This window comes from Vombatus ursinus, unplaced genomic scaffold (assembly GCF_900497805.2).
Source record: "Vombatus ursinus unplaced genomic scaffold, bare-nosed wombat genome assembly UNPS02014791.1, whole genome shotgun sequence".
NCBI lineage: Eukaryota > Metazoa > Chordata > Mammalia > Diprotodontia > Vombatidae > Vombatus > Vombatus ursinus.
This window is the reverse complement of record NW_020954569.1, coordinates 68,606,244-68,628,994: the sequence shown is the minus strand read 5'-3', so window position 1 is coordinate 68,628,994 and position 22,751 is coordinate 68,606,244. Positions and strand designations below refer to the sequence as shown.

Sequence of the window (22,751 nt, the reverse complement as noted above, 5' to 3'; positions counted from 1 at the left end):
ATATGACACAATTTCCATACTTCTTGACCATCATTGTCAACATTCTCTGGACAAAGGCCCATTTATTCATGTTCTCGCCCACTGGAGAAATATGATATAAGAAAACAAACTTGGCTATGCCCAGCCATATCTCCCACACAGAGGCAATAGTGAGAGCTTTTCTTAAATGCTGGTGTGTTCACAGTATGGTGAGGTTGAGCAGCCAGAAATGAACATTTGCATTCCACCAAGGGTTTCAGACAGAGGTGAATGAATAAACTAGATGTTAAGCATATTTGGCAGAATCAGTGTTCTTAGCAGGATTTCACACTGTGAGTAACTAACGTCATCCATTGATAAAACAGAGTCAATTTGGGGTCTTTTATCTCCACCTCTGTTTGACGGTTGAAATGCCCTTCCCCTCCTTAGAAGGTTTTGATTGTTTCCTCTTTATAGTAATTTAGTTCAGTATTTATGGAGCTCCTGGGGAGAAGGGAATTTGCTGGGATGAACATCTCACTAATAATAATCGCTAGCTTTTATGTAATGCTTTTAAGGTTCACAAAGCATTTTACATATTATTATCTCATTTGAACCTCACAATAACCCTGGGCAGGAGATGCTATTAATATGTCCATTATATAGCTAAGGAAACTGAGACTGGTAGAGGTTAAATGACTTGTCCAGGGTAACACAGCTAAGAAAGTAATTGAGGTCAAGTCTTCCTGACTCCATATCCAGCATTCTACCCACTATGCTATCTATAAGCGCATCATTCCCTGGTGCTATTTCCATTCTCAGCTCTCAGTACAACTTTTCAGATAGGGCAAAAGCTATACAAACCAACCCTAGCACCCACAGTTTAATTTAGGAAGACTAGGTGGAGATGGGTAACAATATGAGAGGATCCTAGCACTGGAAGAAGATTGAAAGGTTTGGTAGTGAAACAGGCTGTCCTAGGAAGGAGTGACCTCCATTTACCCTATCATTGGAGATATTGATCTAGAAGGCTGGATGACTACACATTGAAGGGTACCATAGAAGGTATTCCTATACTAGCTGGAAGACTGCCTTCGGGCAGGACCATAACTTCCTTTATCTTCCTCACCCTTCAAGAAAAGGTTGCACACTAGTTCAAGGATTCATGATTTCATGGGTCATAATATCATAGATTTAGAGCTGGGAAGGGGCCTGAGAGGTCAGCGAGTCTAAACTCAATTTCCAGATGAAAAAAAAAAAACAAAAACAAAAACAAACAACTGAGCCCAAGAGGTTAAATGACTTGCCTGGGGTTCCACAGCTGTCTGAAGCAGGCTTAGAACTCAAGTCTTCCTGGTTTCAAGACCAGCTCTCTATCCATTAAGACATACTGCCTCAGTGCAGGCTGCTTCTCCACTTATAGAGGCTTCAACCTCTTTCCACCTTGTAGATGGTCTTTCTGAGTTACTGTGGCTAAAAAGTAATGATCTCTAGAAGTTGGAACCTACTTCTGGTGATGAGTCTCTCTTGAACAGGGCTGGGTTGATTTTCAAAAGAGAGGTGAATCATCTTAGCTTGAGAAACTGGAATTTGCTCTATGTTACGGAAGAATTTTTGAAAACCCTGGTTACCTCTGCAACACAAGAAGCAGAAAAGACTTCAGTGGAGATATGATACTATTTCCCTTTATGATTTCAGAGAAAGTTTTCATTTTCATCCTTTAATAGCCTCTGTGTCTTTTCCTACAAATCTTCTCAAATAATGGGACTCCTTTTTTTCTTTAGAGGGAATGGATTTGGGAAGAATCAACAAATAATTTAGGAAAATCTTCTGGAAGAGGTAGGACTTTAGGAGGAGCTTAAAGGAAGCAAGGGAGGGGCTCTGTCAGATAAGTTAATAGATTAAAAGATTCTGGCTTCATGCCTTCCCTCAGAACTGTAGGCTTCACTAGGGCCAATATTGTCTTACACAATGAAGTAGATTAATTTAGTGACAAACCCACAATTCCAGAGGACTGAAGATTAATCCCACCAGTTACCTTCAGCCAGAGAGAAGATGGACTTAAAATGCAAAAGAGACATACATTTTTAGACAAGGCCAAATGTGGGAATGTTTTGCTGGACTAGGCATATTTGTTTTGAAGTTTGTGTTTTTTGTTGTTTTATCTTTTGTTATTAAATGAGGAGGGAGTAAAAGGGAGAAATAAGTACTTATAAAAATAAATAAATAGATGAGAAATAAGAGAAAACAATAACTAACACTTCGAAGTTTTATAAACTATATTACAAATATCTTATTTTATCCTCACAACAATGCTGTGAGGCAGGTACTTATCCTCATTTTACAGATAAACAAACTGAAGCAGATGGAGGTTAAGTGATTTATCTAGGGCCACACAGCTAGTAAGTTATCTGAGGCCAGATTTGAGCTAAAGTCTAATACCCTATCCATTGTGCTACCTAGCTGCCAAATTAAATAAATAAATAAGTAGAAGGCAAACTCCTTAAGGGCAGAGACTGTTTCATTTTTGTCTCTGCATCTGGCATTACCTAAATGCTTATTAATTTCAATTGCATTTCCATTTATGTCGTAGCCAACCAAAACGATGCTATGATACACATGGTACGCTTTGTGGGGTCTGGTAGTGTCTCTGTAGTAGGTTTTTATAATAGCTATTGCCATATTGGGCTCTGCAGGATTGTAGTGAGTTTTTATATATACATAGGCAATTAGAAGATGCCAAGGGGTGCACAACAATTTTCTGCCTCCTCCCCCCTCCCCCCTATCATCTTCAAATCTCTTGTTCTGAGGGTAATTGATGATGATGGTGATGACAACAATGACAAATACTACTTATCTAGTGCTTAAAGATTTTCAGAGTGCTTCACATATATTACCTTATTTAATCCCCACAACAATCTTGTGGGATAGGTACCACAGGTGTTATTTATATTTTATAGATGAAGAAACAGAGGCTGAGAGATTAACTCATTTGTCTATGCTTGGACATCTAGCGATCGTTTGAGGTAGACTTGAAACCCAAGTCTCTTCTAATTCTGGTCCCATTGGTTTTACAGCACTGCCACTAATGCTTACATGAGCATTCATGCAGCACAGTGAGCCTATCACTTCTAAATGTTGGGCATACAAGCACCCAATATAATGAGTAAACCCAGAAGAGTAGAGAAGGCTTCAGATTTGGAACCTATGCCTCATCTCCACTGCCTATCAATCACAGCCCAATATGGCCACACCCTGGACCTGTCATCATACAGTAATAGGCCTAAATATGTCCCCTGTTCAAAAATGTTCAGGGCCTCTTTATATAGGATAAAATACAACTTTTAAAAAAATATATATTTGTATTCAAAGTCTTCCATTATCTGATTCCATCCATCACTTCTAGCTTCATTTGACACTATTTTCCATCCATTTATCCATCCACAAAAAAACCCAACATGTTATTAAATGATTACTATGTACTGTACACTGTACTAAGGCTGGGGATAAAAAAAGTAAAAAAAAAAATACAATTTCTTCCCTCAAGGAACTTATAATTTAATAGGGGAGACAGCATGCAACAATTAAATACAAGATACATACTAATTAGATGGGAGAAGACTAACAACTGAGGGGACTGGGGAAGACATCAAATACTCAATTTGATTTAATTCAGAAAACATTTATTAAAAGCCTCTTATATAAAGTGCTGTGCTAAGCTACAAAGACAAAAGTAATGTAGTCCTGTCCTCAGGCACCTCTAAGATGACACAAAATGCACATGAATTAGTAAATGGGGGACAGTTTGAAAATGAAGATATCACCACTATTGTGGGACGGTATGAATAAAGAGAAATCTTTGCAGAGCTGACACCTGAACTGAGCCCTTAAGGATTCTAAAGGGAAACACTAAGGAGCAGTATATTCTAAACCTGGTGGTGAAGTTGGAGGAAAAGTTTGTGTGAATGTTTAAAGACAAGAAATTGAGAAGGGAATTTAATCCAGTTTATCAGGAGTGACAAATGAGTGAAGGGGAATAATGTGAAATAAGGTTGGAAAGGTGGACTGGAGCTAGTTTATGCAAGACCTTAAATTCCACAGGCTGAGAAGTTTGTATCTTACCCTAGTGGCATAGTTTACATTCCACCCAGTTGGACTACTAGCAGTTCCTTGATTTCCTTTATTTCCAAGAATTTGTGCAAGCTCCTCCCCCTAAATCTGAAATTAAACTTCCTCCTTACCTTTGCCTGTTGAAATCCTTCTCTTCATTTAAGACCAAGACCTGCTATAAGAAATGATGAGCAGGCAGACTTCCGAAAAACCTGGAAAGACTTACATGAACTGCTGCTGAGTAACGTGAGCAGAACCGGGAGCACATTGTGCATAGTAACAGCCACAATGTTCGATGAATAACTTTGATAGACTTATCTCTTCTTAGCAATGCAAGGATCTAAGACAAGACTCAAGATGGAAAATGATGTCATCATCCAGAAAAGGAGCTGCGGAGTCTGAATGTAGATTGAAGCATATTATTTGCTTTCTCTTTTTTCTTTCATTTGTTTGTTTCTTCTTTCTCATGGTTTTCCCCATTGGTCCTAATTCTTCTTTACAACATGACTAATGTGAAAATAGGTTTAATATGAATGTATATGTAGAGCCTATAACAAATTGCATGCCATCTTGGGGTGGGGGGAGGGAGAGATGGGGAGAAAATTTGGAACTCAAAATCTTATGGAAGTGAATGTTGAAAACTAAAACTAAATAAATAATAATAATAAAAAAGACTGAAACCTGCTACCAACTCTTCTGTGAAGAATTGCCTCCTTTCCCCAGCTGAAAGTGATCTTTCCTCAAATCTTCTAAGAGTACTTTGTCTGTGGATCTCTTCCTTGCTTCTATTGCATTTTACCTTTTCTATTATTTATTTGTAAATATGTTGCATCCCCCTTATTATAGTGTAAGCTCCTTGAGGGCGGGTATTTTTTCCCTCCACCTTCTATCCTCCAACATTACAAACATTGAATAAGTGTTTTTAAAACTGAACTGAATCAATTGTGCTGGCAGGAGGGCACTTCAGGAATAGAGAATGGTGGAGAAAAAGCACAGCGGTGGGTTAGTAAGAAAGTGGGAGGTATTTTCAAAGAACGCCAAATGGTCAAATTTAACTGAAGAGTAGAGTAAGGCATCTAGTCTGATGTGGTGCACCGAATGGACACTTGATAAATGCTGATCGAATGGGCTTCTCTAGCTACTATTCCAATTTGACAAAGAAGGTGATGATCAATGACAGATCTCAGGACTTCAATATGACCGTTTTCTTCTATGCTGTGATGATTCTCAGATCTATTTATTCAGCTCCAATCTCTCCCCTGACCACCAGTCTTGAATCTTTAGCTGTCTATTAGATATTTTGAACTGGATGTTCCATAGATACATCCAATTAAACATATCCAAAACTAAGTTCACTATCTTTCTCCCTAAACCTTCCCCTCTTCCTAACTTCCTGTTCCTTAGAGGCCACCACTCTCTCCCCAGTCACCCACACTCAGAACTAGATATCATGCTTGATTCTTCCCTCTCTTCCCCCTTTCCCCTCCATATTCTATCAGTTAGTTTCCAAATCCTGTCAATTCTACTTTCATAACATCTGTTTCACCTCCCCTTTTCCCCTTATGACACCCCTACTCTGCTGTAGGCCCTCATCACCTCAGGCCTGGATGATTACAATATCTTTTTAGTCTCACTCCGGTCCATCCTCCTCTCAGCAGTTAAATTTATCTTCTTAAAACTCAGGTCTGATCATATTGCCCCTCTAATCCATAAACTCCAATGATTTATTATAAAAAACTGGTTTTTAACTCCCTCTTGCTTTTTCAATCTTCTTACCTTATTCCCATTACATATTCCCAATCCAGTGATACTGGTTTCCTTACTGTTCCTTCCATGAGACTCCCCATCTCCCAACTCCATGTATTTTCACTGGCTGTTCTCCATGCCTTGGCATTCTCTCTCTACTCATTTCTCTCCTAGCTTCCCTGGCTTCCTTCTGGTCTCAACTAAAATCCTACTTTCAGCAAGAAGTCTTTCCCTGTCCCTCTTAGTGCTAGTGCTTTTCCCCTGGGATCATATCCTCTTTATCCTATCTATATCTTGCTTGTATATAGTTATTTACACACTGTCTCCCCTGTTAGACTGAATGCCTTGAAAGCAGGAACTGTTTTTGCCTTCTTTTTGAATTTTCAGTGCTTAGAAGTGTCTAACACAGAGTAAACACTAAATAAATGCTCATTGATGTGTTTCCTTATTATAGTCGGTGACCAGAAGTGTATGTCATTTCAGATTTAAGTTTTGCTGCCAGGTGAAGAAAACAGACAAGTCCTTTCATAGGAGGCTTCCCTTATGAGCTTGGGAACCCTGCTGTGCTATAGGGTCCAGGATTCAGGAAGGATTGTAGTCACATCATGGTGACTATACTCAACTCTGAGCTGAGAACTCAACCTGTGTTCCTCTCCTCCCTCTTTCTCTTCCTTATTTTTCCCCTTTCTCCTTCCCCCATCCCAGCTGCCACCCATCTAACTTTTTACAATTTTGTATGTAATTTAGGAGCATATTCTACTCAGTATCAGAGCAGTCTGAGCAGGAATGAACCTTAGACACCAACTACTCCAATCCCTTTATTTTGTAGATGAGGAAATGCTGGGAGGAACTGACTTGTCCAAGGTATACAGGTAGAAAATATAAAATTAGAGTTTCAAACCTAGCTTCTCTGCACTCAAGTTTAGTGCTTTTCCCTAACACATTTGTTTTGGGGTAGAAGGGGGTGAAGCTGTTAAAATCGGCCAAGTGCCATTGGCAATGGAGAAGCAAATGTGGTGGAAGTCAACACGGTGGGAGCCAGGAGGGGTGGGAACAGGGAAAAATGTATAGATAAAGAAGAACATCTGAATATTTTCTGCATAAATTATTCATTTGGAGTGGCTGGGTTTCTGCTTTGTAGAAATGGAAAGCCCTTATTGCATAATATGTCTCTATTTATCTATCATTTCTGTCATCATACTGGCATTGGTAGACAGGTCTCCCCAGCATTTATTACAGGCTTACCAGCGACGTCAGTATTTTACTGTACAAAGTTACTTTGATTTTAGTGGAGATGATTGATTCCTAGGTGTCCAAATCAATGTAAAACTGTTACAAAACTAAAATCTACTATTTCCGAATATTAGTTTTGTTTTTAAAGCCCTCTTTCTTTTCTAGGCCTCTTACCTTACTCTCTTCCACTTATTCCGAATCCAGTGACACTGGTCTCCTTACTATTCCTCGAACGAGACCGGCACGTTATGGCCTTGGTGTCACCAAGTGTTCCAGGAGACTAGTTGGCACTTCCCCCCTGCCCCTTTCTTTTCTTCTTTTCTTCATTTACTCTCTGAATTTCTTTCTTCTCTCTTTCATATGCCTAGCTCCGCGAGCGATACCCAAGGCTAACAGGGTTACCAAGCTTGTGTGTGTGTGTGTGTCACTATTTACACACATGATGCACCTGTCTTTACCCAGGTCTGGCCGGCGTTTGCCCCCAGGACCAGCAGGGGGCGGTCCGGGATTAGTTCCACGCGTGCCTTCCACTCTCACCCGCCCCGCGGGACTCACACAGTTCGGAGCGGAGGATCCCCGGGTGGTGGCCTCCGCGTTCTCAGACCCGCCGCGGGGTGGGAGGAGCCGTCCCGCCCTCAGCCCGAGCTCTGGGCACCTGCAGCGCGCGGAAGGCGCCGGGGACGCACAGAGCGCTCGCCTCTGACGCTCTCCTGCCAGCACCTCCTCCCCATACCTGAGCGGGGAGCGGCGGAGCTTAGCTGCCTCCTCCTCTTTCTCTTTCTCCTCCTCCTTCTCTCTCTCGTCCTCCCTCTCCTCCTCCCCCTCCTCCTCCGCAGCTCCTCCCAGGTTTAGTCCTAACTCCAGCCGGGCTGCCGCCCGAGTAAAGGTCGCTCTGGAGGAGAGAGCAGCCAGGAAACGGTGCCTCGAGTGAACAGAGAGGGGAAAGTGGGGGCGATAAAAAAAAAAGAAAGAAAGAAAGAAGAAAAACTCTTTGCAAGCGCAGGAAGATGGCGCCACACGGGCAGCGACTGGTGTGAGAGCCATCGGGGCAGCGAGCCTCACAGGGATTCGGGGATTGACCTGGAGAGAGGGGCCGGATCGCTGGAGCCAGGGCTGAGCTAACAGACGCGCCTCCGGGCTGGTCTGCTGCCCCGGCGGGGTCATGTCGGTCTGCGAGCTCTACAGCCAGGTGAGTGTGGCTGCCCCAGGTATCTCGGCTGTCCTGAAGGGGAATGTGTGTGCAGAGGAGGAAAACAGGAAAGAGGAGCCCGGGCCTTGGGAAGAGGGTGAAGGTGCACATCTGGAACGCGTTACGGAGTCTTGGGGCTGGAGAGATGTATGCAGTCAGGGACGGTTTCTTCTCCTCCCCCTCCCACCTGTCCCGGGGGTGAGGTGGTGAGCATGGAAGACACTGCCTCTCTCAGTCTCAACTCCATTGCCCCTAACTTCGTGGCTGGGGAGAAAGTTTGGTTGGGAAGCGCCACACCTGTCCGGTCCCTCCAGCCCCTCCCAGTACTGCCAGTTTTTTGCCAGCTAGCTCCGAAGTTCCTCTCTGCTCGCGTCTATTGGTCTCCTGACTTCTCTCACCTTCCCAACTCGGCCCAGTCTCTGCAGAGCTTTCTGATACTTTCCCAGTCCATTATTAGTCTTTTCCTATATTTCCACTTTCCTCTCAGGCCTCATTCAATCTCTGGCAACTTGCCTTTCACTCTAACCCCCTGGCCTCTGCTTCACGGTTTTCCATCCATTCACTGGACCTCTCCTGCTTCTAGCCTCAGTAGCTAGAGGGGTCTTACTTGGTTTTGTTTTCTTACTAAGGAGAAACTCCTTCCGTCATTGGGCTGTCACTCTCTGGGGTTTCAGGCTCGCCAGTTTGCCGCCCCCTCCCCCTATCAAGACCCACCCCTGGTGCACTGCAGCTTGGGGCTCCCTCACCAGCCCAGGGCCGATCCGACCGGGTCTCCTCTGCCATCGGAGAAATCTCTTTTCTCATAAACTAATCTTCAGGAATTTGGGAGGGGTAAGAGAGATGTAGGAAAGTGCCAAAAGGAGAACGTGGCAGAAAGGGAGAGGAAAATGGGGAGATGGGGGAAAAAACTGGGGCCGGGTATTATAAGGCTATGAGAAAAAAAGGAGTTCCATTTAAAAAAATGGTCGGAGCGTGGGAGAGGCGGGAGAGGAAAGAGAGGTTTTTTTTTTTAATTATAATTTTCTTTCAGAAGTGTGCGGTTGGTTATATTGTTTTTGGGGAAAGTTTTGAAGGAATATTGAGCTCAGTCGATGGGGATCTACAAGAAGCATCAAAGATTCCAGCTGATCGTTTCGCCCAGTCCTGCAGATTAGAACCCAGGATGGGGAAGATTCGAACAGATGCATGCCCAGAGCTGAACCACCCACAGTTTCATTGCAGTTGGTGTTGTCAAAGTTAGGGACCTGCTAACAACCTCTTCATCTAGGGCTCACGGAGAGAGGCTTCAACTGCCTAAGCTTACCCAGTCCAACTTTGCTCTGGCCGTCCAAATCCAGACACAGGTGCCCTTTCATGAGTTACTTTGATCTTTTTTTTTTTAAACCCATCTAAAGTCCTAGCCTTTTTTCTTCCCTATTCGTTTTCTTTCTTAGTTGGAAATGTTGACCGTCCCTTACTTCCGCAACCTCATCACGATTTGGAGAGAGGTGTGTATGTGTGCGTGTGTGTGTGTGTGTGTGTGTGTCCCTAAGACTTGGATACTGACACTTGTAAGGTTTATAAATCAGCCGCGGAGAAATGGGATGGGAATGGGAGGAAGAGAAACTTCTCCTAGTCGTTGTCATCTTCCTTATCTCAACATTTTTTTTTAAAAGTTAAATCGTTAAGGGAAAGGGAGAAATAAATGGATCCTCACAGCTAGTGTGGGAAAGGAGATATATACATCCAATAAGCTTTCTCTTTTTTACGACGAAACTGGCTCCCACGTGGGTAGGTAGAAGAGGGACTTTTACATTATCTCCTCCCTGAGGAGAAAAAGGGCTAGAATAAATAAGGATTATTTCCAGTTTTAGCGGTTGGGCAGATGGGGCGTGGCTCGAGCCTCCTGCCTTTGCCCTGGAAGAACACTCGAGGGTCGCCTGGGGCACCAGCTGGGTTAGAGAGAAAGGACCAAGCCACCTCTTGGCGGCTGTGGGAGCCAGCTAGTATATCTGTGGCCCTACTCCCAGGTTTGAAAAAGCCACTGACTGCCAGGTTTACCTTTACACGGGGTGGAGCTAAATGGCATTCAAAGCAGGAGAGTCCAATTCTTTTGCTGATGCAATGAAACCTTTTGCACTGGGAATATTAGTGGAAGGCCTGTGTGACATCAGAGACTGAATTATAGTGTAGGGTTTTTTTTTTTTCTTAAAGAAATACAGTCTCTAAGCTTAGTGCAGTAAGCTTGAGTAAAGGCTTAAGCATACCTTATCAAAAATCTCATCTAAGTGCAGTAAATACCGAGAACTAAGATACAATTTGTAGCAGCAGAATGAACTATATTATTATGTGATGTAGGTAGGTAATTCACTACAATCTGTGTAAAGCCCAGAAGTCTCAATCTGATCTCTCTTTATCTACTGATTCCTTTACTGGCTTGTAGAAACACCCCACATTCTCATCCTTAAAAACCAATAAAAAACCTCAGTAGACATTGTATTCTCTGAAGTTATCTTCCTGTCTTTTCTCAGCTAGACTCCTAGAAAAATCTGTCTACACTGCTTGCCTTCTGTTTCTTTTCCTCTCACTTCTCAGCTCTTTGTTAATCTGGCTTCTGATCAAATCATTCAACTGAAACTTCTGTCACCCACTCCCTATACAACTTGATCACAACCTATCTTCAAGCTGTATTACACTTTATTCCCCTTTACCCACACATCCATCCAACCAAATTGCCCTTCTTACCTCATACAAGGCATTCCATCTCCCCTATCCTGTCTACACTGTCTATCCTTCACCTCCTCCTCCTCTCTCTCTCTCTCTCTCTCCCCTTACCCCCCATCTCTGAGTTTTTTCCTTCAAAGATCAGATTAAATCCACATGAAGTGTTTCCTGAGCCTCTAGTTGGTAATGACTACTTCCTCTCCCCCAATATTCTCGTGTCTTTTGTAATATATACTTTGTATGTATCTATATATATATATGTGCATGGTGTCTTTCCTGGCTAGGCCAAACACTAGTCCATTAGGCTAGGGACAATTTCATTTTTGTGAAATTATATATATGTGTTGTCTCCCACAACCCCTAGAAAAATTAGTATTCACTTTGGTGAGTTGAGTACCTGTACTTTTCATAACATGTAACCTTGAGTGGTTACTTCTTTATCTTACCATCTTCCCTTGCCTAGTTGGATTTTCTCTAGCTCTATGAGTTATATAGTGTGCAAAATAATCTTATCTAGTGCTCTCATTCAGATTCATTTTGTATAGCTTCCTGTGGAAGTGGTTTGTTGAGGGGCAGTGGGTGTTGGTAGAGAGAACTCTTTATTTGGAGTCTTGGAAAGTATGTGTGTTCAAATTCCAACTCAACTGTGTGACCTTGGGTGAGTCATAACTTCCCTGTGCCTCAGTTTCTTTATCTGCCAAAGTGGTGGGGGGGATAAGTAAGGAGCATTTGTAATACTTGTCTCTTAAGAGTTCTTAGAAAACTGCTTTGGATACGTTAGTGTCACATATAAATGTCAGTTGTTGCTCATTTCAGTGATTTGTTAAAATAGCCAGTGTTTACTTTTATTTTTAGCTTACAATATGGAATTCTCTAACGTGGTGAACGTAGGATCTTGATGCAAACTTTAATGTATTATGCATGATGGAAACAATTATCTGATAGATGTCAAAAGAATTGCAAAGGCAGTTAGATTTATTAGAAGATTGAAACAGTCTTCCTAATGGAGATGTTAAGAAACTCCTTACTGATAATACCAGTTTCTTCAGAACATAATAGGAAAACATTCTCAATTGGTATGAGAAGCATTTAAAATTTTTATTTGGAAGGCTTAAGCATCCGTTATCAAAAAACAAATACTTAGAATTAAGATTCCTGTTTGATATTATATTTGGAATATTACCTGCATGGGCCAGCCCTTTTTCCTTCTCCCTATTCTTATCTCTCCCCACCTTTTATTTCTCTCTGGTTTCCTGTCCTTTATTCTCTCCTTTCTTTTTGTTCTTCATATTATTTATTTTAAACAACAGGCACATCTGCCATCTCTAATCTCTTTGCTTTTCCAAGTAGTTTTTAGTCATTGCCTCTGTGCCATTCATGGATGCATCTCCTCAAAAATGAAGACGACCAAGAGCTTGATTTCTTAACTTGGAAGAAATTGCTTTCTCAGTAGAGAAGTGCTTCAGAGCGGGGAGAAGGAATATAAACTGCTAGGTACTTTCAGGGTGAGGTCAAGGTGAGTCAGTCTCATGCAAGACAGGTTGGGAAACTGCTGGGTTCAGTTTCTGTGAATGAAAAGAATGTAGCAAATGTCAATTGTTTGCTTCCAGCTCACCTAGTGAAATAGAATTAGATTAATTTGATTTGTATGGGACCTAGCACTGAGCATTGTTCATGTGGATGCATAGTAAACACCTTTTTGATTATGGTGATCAAAGAAAATATCCTGACTTGAAAATACAAATAATGCAAACTTGCTTGAAGGCTGAATATAGCTCTTTCCTATAGAAGGAAAGGATATGTTTGCCCAAAGTGTTTTTTTTTTATTTTTTTTTGGTGTGAGCCAATTGGGGTTAAGTGACTTGCCCAGGGTCACACAGGTAGTTAAGTGTCAAGTGTCTGGGGTCGGATTTGAACTCAGGTCCTCTTGACTCCAAGGCTGGAGCTTTATCCACTGTACCAGGTAGCTGCCCCTGCCCCAAATATTCTTTATGCCATTCTTTAAAGATCAATCAATTCAAATGCTATTCTCTTACCTCTTGGTAATGAATGTCTTCCTCAGAACTTGCTGAGCACTTTGATTCACAATTTTCCAGAGCACTTATCACCCGGGGGGGAGGGGGGTGGTGTGCGCGAGCCCGGGCGCAAGCTCAAGCAAACCCTCACACCCGTGCTTTATCCTCCAACTAGACTAGGCTCCATGAGGACAAGAACATATATCCAAATATTGTGTTTCCCTTTGTGCTTAGCACAGGGCTCCTCCCTACAGTAGAGCTTAATAAAAGCTTGATGAATAAATGAAAAAAATGTATAGTAGATGCTAAATAAATTCTTGCCGGTTGAGTGATGACAGATTTGAAGCCTGAGGTCTGAATAGAAATGAGTAAAATATCAACAGTCCCTCATATTATCCCTTCTAGGAACCACTATTTCAGCAACTAGTTTCCTTAAAGACCTTTTCCACATTTTCCTTTTGTTAATGTGCTACTAATATCTTATTTCATTAGCTTCAGGAGATCTGACCTTTAAAAGGCTGTTTAGCAGCTCAAGGTCAAATTGCAATCTGTTTCATATTTTTTAATGACAAAGATGATAACATTACACATGTAATATAGGAGGAAGGCCAGGTAACTTCTAAGGGGTAATTCCAAGTGGAATTTCTAACATTTAGAAGGCTTTCATGTTTATTGCCCTCTCTAGATTTGTTCATTCTTCTGCTTTGCGTGGTTAACATGCAAGCTGCATAGCTCTCTAGAGATATACAATACTGTATTTGTCATTATAAGTATCATGTAAGATATTGTGAAATAAACCTTTTTGAATTTGAAACTAGAGGCCGTTTGTGGTTTTACAACATTATATATTCCTGGAAACTATGTTTTGAAGCAGAGGGCAAAGTGGACTGACCATGCAAGCATTTACTGTGGGGTTCGTCTGCTCAAACCTGTTTGCCATCATATTTGAGACTGTTGAATGAGTCGGGGAAGAAGGCCAGGAGTCAGATGTGTTAAGTATTACTGAATGAATATATGAATGGGAAAAACAGGGCCTTTCAGTATTCCACATTTTGGGAAAAGGACTGTGTTAGCAGGACTACTAAAAAAGCATTCAGGACCCAGGGCTGTTTTTGCAAAGCTCAGCAAACATGAGCCCTGAAAAATATGGTGCCTTTTGTAGAGGAAAGTGATTCTTTTCAAAAACCCTGAGAAATTATTTTTAAGATCATTTTTTTCAGTGTATTATGAAAATGTAATCTAGTCTATCATTTGGGGGATAATTGTCCAGTTTCATATATTTTCTCAGTAGGATATGTGACTTGACATTCTTATAAAATGATCATATTTGGTCATTTAGAGTTAGAAACGTGATGACTCGGAAAGAAGAAAATGAAGGTAAAACTCCTCCCTTCCTTCTCAGTTACTTCCCTGGGTCTAATTAGACCTGTGATTTCATTCATATAGGTCTCACAATGCAGGTCAGTGCCTTCTCTTCAACTAACAGACTAAAAGAGTTGCCTGGCTCATTCAAAGAGAGGTTGAATGACTTGCTTAAAGTCACACCGTATGTGTCAGAAGTGGGACTTGTGACCTAGGTATTCCTAGTTATGAGACTGGTTGTCTATCCCCCAATACCATGGTGCCTCATAGATATGCACATGCATAATTTGAATTCATAATTTAGTTGCTATAGAGAACTTCTGGTGTGGGAATTGGTGACTTAATTTTTAGAGAATTGGCTAGGGACAGTGAGACTTTAAATGGCTTACTCTGGTTATGTAGAAATATTTGTCCATAATAAAAAAGTGAATATAAGCTGCTAAGTTATATAATCACCTCTCACTTATCCAGTTTATGGATTTGAAATCCTGGTACAGCTTTCTGTTGTTATCTGGAGTTACTTCTACTGTCTACAAGTTGTACTGGACAATGCAAATTAGTTTTAATTATATTATTCATAGGTTATAATTAGAGAGAACCCATATGGCTTACAAAGGTAAATATAGGTATTGGGGGGATTATCTGCCATTTTGATTTATCAGCGTTATTACTATCTCTTTCTTTTGTTTAGATTAGACATGAATCCACTGGGTTTATCTGCAAGGTTGTTCTGTCTGGAATCCCTTCTTGCTAGTTAGTGGCCTTCAGATCTAAATGTTTGAGGGCTTTGAGGTGTGGCACTATCTCCAGTAACATTTTCTTCTAGTTGATCTGGCAAAATTTTTGGTTGAAGGTGCCCAGTGGAAAGTCCATCTGTTTCCTCTGGCATTTGTCCGAATATGTGTAAAATAGAGTCCCCTGTTAGGAGATAGTTAAATATTGTTTTTCTTTTTTATAACAGTGTCTGAAGGCTGAGCACTAGGTGTGACTTTGGAACACAGAAAAGTAACATTGGTTTACAATTCATAGCTGTAAAAACTAATATGAATGTCTCAATCCTTCTTGAATATTTATTGTTTCTCGTACATGTCATTTTTGACTTAGCTGGAATGCCTTCCACCTTTGCTGTCTGCAGAATGTTCGTATTAGCAATACTATTGCCATGTATTTTCCCTTATCCGCTTATCCTTCAGTACTCAGGGAGCTGTGGTTTTGCCATTGTGAGTCTTTCCCTGAAGCATGTTTGTTGTTCAGTCTTGAACCCATTTGGGGTTTTCTTGGTAAAGATACTGGAGTGGTTTGCCGTTTCAGTTTGCCATTTCCTCTCCAGTTCATTTTACAGGTGGGGAAGCTGAAACAAACAGGGTTAAGTGACTTGCCCAAGGTCACACGGCTAGACCAGATTTGAACTCAAGAAGAGGAGTCTTCCTGACTCTAGGCTTTTCAGTCTATCCATTGCTCCACCTACCTGCTTCACCAAAGCATAGTACAATCCCATTATTCCTTAGTTAGTACTGTTATGGAAGCACTTGTCACTAGGCTATTGAACCTGGTAGTGACCCTCACAAAACTTAACCTGAACTGACCCCTTGGAGAGCTCACACAGTCTCTCCCTGAGGCTAGTCTTTGATGGACCTGTAAGTAGTTTTCACCTAATGCTCACTCTCTAACCCTCTTCAATTCTGTGTCATGACTCATATCTAAATGAAGGGAGGGAAGAATCACGTACTCATACCTTTAGTTCTGACTTCCTCTTTCTGCAACCTAAGGGTTTATTAAATAAATAAACATTAGGGGGTGTTAGCCCATGACTGGGATAAATTGCTTCTTCCCAGCTTCCCTTTTTTTTTTTAACCTATCTTATGTTTATCTGTATGATAAATAAAATATTCAATTCCCACAGAAGCTAAGTTCTGCCCTGTATGCGTATTATGATTTCAACTATCATTCTGGTGTCCATACCTAGGTATATATAGGTAAGGTAAAGATGATAAATATAAGGTGATACTGGAGCAGCTAGGTGGTGCAATGGATAGAGTGCTAGCCCTGGGGTCAAGAAGACCCATCTTTCAGAGTTCAAATCTGTCCTTAGACACTTACTAGCTGTGTGACCCTGGGAAATCACCTTGTTTGCCTCAGTTCCTCATCTGTAAAGTGAACTGGAGAAGGAAATGGCAAATCATCCCAGTATCTTTGCCAAGAAAACCCCAAAAGGGGCAACAAGAAGGTGTTACTGGAAACTAATATACTTTTTTTTAATGTACCTAAATGCATCCCGATGTATGTTGTCATCTTTAAAGTAGTCACCTTAGGATATTGAATACTGATTAAAATGATGTTACTTAGACCATTCATTATACTACCCATATAATTCCACAAGATTCTCCCTTATGTTCCTGTAACTTGGCATTTGCTATAGCCTTGGGCTGGCTTCTGGTTGTGAGGATTCTGGTTTTGACCCCTGTTTTCTGCTTTTAGAATCTGGCTGCCAAGTACAGGCCACTAGCGAAGACTATCTGATTTTCATTTCTCTCTGCCTCCCAATCTAACCACACATGGTACAGTTAGCTCCCTTGTAAAGAGAGGCGAATCTAAGAAATCTTTAGAAGCACATAATCTAATCCTTTCTACCCTTACTATTTTAACTTACCTTGAGGAACCTACCTATGTATTATGACTCTATTTGGATTTAACTGTGGTATAGTGGATAGTGCTGGGCCTGGAGTCAAGAAGACCTGAATTCAAATTTGACCTCAGACACTATTTGTGTGTCCCAGGGCAAGTCACTTATTTCTGTTTGCATCAGTTTCCTCAACTATAAAATGAGGATAATAATAACAACTACTTTCCAGGGTTGTTGTGAGGATCGCATGAGATAATATTGTAAAGTACTTAGCAGTTCCTGGCATATAGTAGGGGCTTAATAAATGCTTATTTCCTCCTCTCCCTTTCTTCTTTTCCCCCTACCTCCCTCCTTCCCTTCATCCCTTCTTTCTTTCTCTCCCTCACTTCTTCCCTTCCTTCCAGTATTCAATTTCCTAAATCAGATTACTCTCTTAAAAGTCCCAATCCTTGGTGCTCAGCTCTAGTCTTTCACAATCACCATTTAAAATGGTCCATTAGAAACTTTTAAGACATTGCTTGTCTGTCTCTTCTGAAAGTATTCTCTTAGCTCCTTCACCTTGTCTCTTTTGCTTTCTCTACTCTCTTCCCTGACTCCTATTCCTTGACCTCTAGTGATCTTGCTTTAGTTGAAAATGCTGTTAATATTTCTGGAAATCTCCCACGCAGCTTGAAATAAAGCCTTGCGTATCAGACTATCGCTGCCTCACACTGTCTTATTAGGGGTTGCCCAAAACTAAGCCCGTTGGAGAATTCTGGCTTAGAGAAAGATGTCAAGGATATCGTTCCAAATCATAGTTCTACCGCTACTCAAACTAATTTAGGAAACTAAAACCACCTTTACACAATTAGGATTATTGTGTGTGGCAATAAGGAACCATTCAAAAAGTTTTGAAACAGTCAATTCGAAGCTATGATTTATATAGCTGCTTAGGAACCAGTGAACTACTTGGGCCATAGCTTCTTCCCACTTACTCATATCTACTAAGGGTAAACACAAAATGTTTTACGTAGCACTTTTAGGTTTATAAAATGCTAAGTGGTAGAGTAGATAGAGTGCTGTCCCTGGAGTCAAGACGATCTGCCTTCAAATTTGGCCTCAGACATTTACAAGCTGTATGTGACCCTGGGTAAGCCCCTTAATTTCTATTTGCCTTAGTTTCCTCATCTGTAAAGTGAGGATAACAACACCACCTACTTCAAAGGGATGTGAAGATCAAATAGATATTTGAAAACTGTTGTTGTTATTAGTCTTTGCCTAGAGAGTTGACTGGTGGTACTTTTCTGCCGACCTCTGTGTCTCAAGGTTTTCCTGCTGACTAGTTCTTGGTTCTTAGATTGACAACCCAAGAAATGGTTAATTAATTAATGGCATTAAGTATGCAGTTATAAAAGGTGGTTAATGTTTGGAGATGTGCAGAAGGAATCCTCAACTTCCCAGGTTTATTTTTTTGATTTCTTGTAGCACATGACATAGGAGGGAGCTAGTTCTGATTCTGCTTCAGATTTGACACCTGGCTATCTTTCTGATAAGTTTTCTGGTCCTCAGTGATATTCAGTAGTGAGTGTTTTAAGTCGGGACTTCTGGTTTTTGTAACAGAGACTCCTTAGAACCCATACTCTCTAAAAAGGCTCATGTTCCATAACCTTGAGGGTTTTCTTTCACAGACACCAAGTGCTTAGTACAGGTGCTTAGTACAGCCTGGCATATAGTAGGAGCTTAATAAATGTTTATTGATTGTTTTGAGGGGGTCACTACACTTTTGATGGTGACTGTCTAGGATATTTAGCATGGTAAGATGGCATTCTATCCTAGGAACCATCATAATAGTCAGATAAATCTTATTAATTTTCTAGCTAATGAGTATCACAATGACTCTATCAATATCAGCATTTTAAATGGACAAAAATGAGAGTGAGAAACTTAATATATAAAAACCAGAACTGGGACAGCTAGGTGGTGCAATGGATAGAGCACTGGCCCTGAAGTCAGGAGGACCTGAGTTCAAATCTGGCCTTAGACCAAACACTTGACACTTACTAGCTGTGTGACCCTGGGCAAGTCACTTAACCCCAATTGCCTAACAAAAAAAAAAAAAAAAAAAAGTTAAATGATCCCCATGGCCTTCTCCACCACCCCCACAATGATCCTTAGTCTAAGCTTAGAGGTAACTATTTTATAAGCTAGCTTGATGTCCCTATTAGGCAAAGATTATCCTGGTTTAGGCCATTCTGTTTTGGTACTATTTCTTATTAACTTTGTTTTTAACAACTATGTCACACAGAGGATTTTAAGGCCTGCTTTAGTCATAACCACCCCATCCCCTTAATTTTTTTTATAATTTTCATTTTTTATTCATTTCAATTTTATATCATTTTCATTTCTAAATATATTCTTCCCTTACCATGATATCTTCATGACTTACCTTAAAAAATACTGAAAAAATAAGGGCAAAATTTAAACCTCCCCATATTCTGTTAAATGCTGTTTTTAAGGGTCTAACAGATTTAGATGTAATCATTTCAAACATAATTATAATCAGATACTCAGCTGGCTCTTTGATTTCATTGATGTGAACACTCCTTTCAACAATACAGGTTGTAGCCATCCATGTCTGCCTATTCAGTGCTCTACTTGCCCATTTTCTCCCATGGATTTGTCAAAGAGGGCCCATCCATCCATTTCTCTTTATAGCAAGAGGCTGCCAGTGGATCAAATGGAGTCTGCTGGTTATTCCTTATCTTCCCTAATGACTAACTCTTTTTCTTTCTTTTTTTTTTTCAAATCATAGATCTCCTTAATTTCATCCTTTTTTCCAGTTCTTGAAAGTTTTTAATTTATTATGTGCTACAACCTGCTTATGCTCACCATGTGTTTTTCCATTGTTCCTTGAATGACAATAATTTTTTTTTTCTTTTTGGTGAAAACCAATTGGGGTTAAGTCACACAGCTAGTCAATTTCAAGTGTCTGAGGCCAAATTTGAACTCTGGTCCTCCTGACTCTGAGGCCAGAGCTCTATCCACTGCACCACCTAGCTGCCCTGATAGTTTTTTATTCTTGGGAAACTGTAGTGTCTCATGACTTGAAGTCATATAACAATGACAGTAGAATGAGTATTGGTATTAGAAATATGGGGTTTTTGTTGTTATTGTTTCTGGGAGAAGTTTGAGGTCATTAAAGTAGCTCTCAAGTTTTGGCAGCTAGTTGGTACAGTGGATAGAGTACTCAGCCTGGACTCAGGAAGACCAAATCTGGCCTCAGACACTTACTGGCTGGATGACCCTGGGCAAGTCACTTAACTTTGTCTGTCTCAGTTTCGTCATCTGTAAAATGAGCTGGAGAAGAAAATAGCAAACCCCTCCAGTAGCTTTACCAAGAAAACCCATGGGTCACAAAGAGGCAGACATGACTGAAAATAACAGGACAACAACAACAACAGATTTTCCCGAATGTAATCCAGCCCTCCTCTCTCTTTGCCCTGTTTAATTCTAGGCCTAACCTGTTCAGCCATACTGTTGGTTTAAACATACATGCTGATGTATATTTCACTGGATTATGAGTTCCTGGAGGGACTGTCTTTTTGCCCTTCTTTGCATCCCTGGTGCTTAGCACAGCGCCTGATACATTTTTGTTGTTGTTGTTTTTTCAGTTGTGTCCAACTCTTCATGACCCCATTTGGGATTTTCTTGGCAGAGATACTGGAACAGTTTGCCATTTCCTTCTCTAACTCATTTTATAGATGAGAAAACTGAGGCAAACAGGGATAAGTGACTTGCCCAGGGTCACACAGCTAGTAAGTGTCTGTGGCCAGATTTAAACTCAGGAAGATGAATCTTCCTGACTCCAGCCCTTAGCATAGTAGGTGCTTAATAAAATATTTAGTGACTGACTGATGGATGAGATTTATAGGTTGAACATCTACATAGGTGACATAATTTTGATAATAGCCCATACTATCATAATGCTTCAGATGAACAAAGTGTTTTCTTCAGCACAGCCTTCTGAAATAGGTAGTATAAATATAGTTAGTTAGACCTATGTTACAGATAGGTAACTGAGATTCACATGTGGAGTGGCTTGCCCAGGGTCACACAGCCAGTAACTGGTCCACTGCTCACTACAGCATCAGGGAACATCTCATAGGAAAAGTAAATCAGTAATTTCTTCCTTTGGCATGATAAATGACAGCTATGAATTAGTACAAAAAGGCTAAAAAAAAATTTAGTTGTTTAAATCTGTGCAGCTTTTAGAGAGGATAGCAGTATTGATTTTATGGACTGTAGCCAGATTGTCATTGCATTAATCTCCTCTCACACTTAAAAAAATCGGGACAAAGGATTTCAGTTCATTCTTTGGAGACTTAGTCCATTTTGGGTCATTTTGAGGTTTATTGGGCCATCATGAGATGCATAGAGGTAGGGTGAAAGCAAAGCTGGTAGCAAGCAACGTCCCGAAGTACTAGCAAATTTTGGGTGCTGTGTTCAGGTCTGCATACTGACAAAATGGGCCAAGGTCAGAAGAGAATGTTCATAGATTTCATGGCATTGTAGATTTAGGAAGGACCATGTTTTATGGTCCTCTGAGTAATGAAACTGAAGCTCAGAGAGTTGAAGTTATTGGCCCAGAATCACAAAGCTGGTAAGTGATTAATCTGGAAGTAGGACTCAGGTCTCTTGACTTCCAGTTCTTTCCCTTGGCTATTTATTTAAAATAATAGGCTCCATTTAAGAAAGACTGGGTCCGACCCACAAATTTTAATTTAAAACTGATGGTTGGAATCTGCCACAGAAAGTAACAATTTAAAGATTGGCTCAAAACATTGTACCTTCAATATTTATGGACATGATCAAATGTATTTAAATAATGAACAACTTAACTTCTGTCCCTTTTCTAGAGCAGTATAGAAAACCAAGAATTATTGGGAACTATTGAAGGCAGTGAGGATGCTTAACCTGAAAATGAGGGGCTTAGAATAGATGGGATGTCTGTCTTCATTCTGGAGGGCTGTTAACTTATCTACTATTGATCTAGAGTGCAGCACAAGAACTAGATTACAGGCAAACAGATTGTAACTAAATATATAGAAGTATCCAACGTTAGAAGCTATCTAATAATGGACATTTCCTTTTCACTGTCAAGCAGAAGATAGATGACCATGTATTGGGATAGACTTTTAGAACTGAAAAAAGATCTCTTAGAGGGAGAAGTATAGTTAGGAACTCAGTATCTTTAATTGGAAAAAAGTAAAATAAATGGGAAAGAAAAATAAAACAAAACTCAAAACAAGAATAAAAAAAAAGATTCACATTTATATAGCAATTTAAGTTTTACAAAGCATTTCTCTCCCCAAAACCTTACAATCCAGTTTTGGGCTGCAAGATCTGGGAAACCTTTTTCATCCTGAGGGTAATAACGAAGAGAAATAGATCAAGTTGCTAAACAAAAAGCAATTTAAATTAGAATCTCTCTCTCTCTCTTACTTTCTCTCAGAATGAAGCTTTTCTGGATCTCTCTTACTACACATTCATTTGTTCTCTTCTTTGTAAAGCTCTTAGTAGGCACTTAATAAATGCGTGCCCAGCCCTGCAACACCCCCCCACCCCCCACCTGCAAAACACTTTGAATCTAGTTTGTATGTTACTTGTTTGTATACATATTGTTGCCCTCTGAAGTAGAGCAGGCGCTATTTGAAGGCAGGGACTGATTTCATTTTTGTCTTTATATATCCAGTCCCTACCACTGTGCCTGGCCCATAGTTGAGGCTTAATAAAATTTTGGATCTTTGAATTTTTTAATTTAATGTGATTCTAC

At 40.5% G+C, this 22,751-nt stretch overlaps 1 protein-coding gene across 1 annotated transcript in view; it reads left to right on the top strand.

Annotated features, from left to right (window-relative positions):
- The first annotated feature begins 7,878 nt into the window (after positions 1 to 7,878).
- Positions 7,879 to 22,751, top strand: part of MYO5B (myosin VB) — a 532,192-nt gene continuing 517,319 nt past the window's right edge. Inside the window, exon 1 of the mRNA XM_027868890.1 lies at positions 7,879 to 8,236. Coding sequence (XP_027724691.1) covers positions 8,210 to 8,236 — 27 coding nt within the window. The 5' untranslated portion in view covers positions 7,879 to 8,209. The remainder of the gene's footprint in view (positions 8,237 to 22,751) is intronic.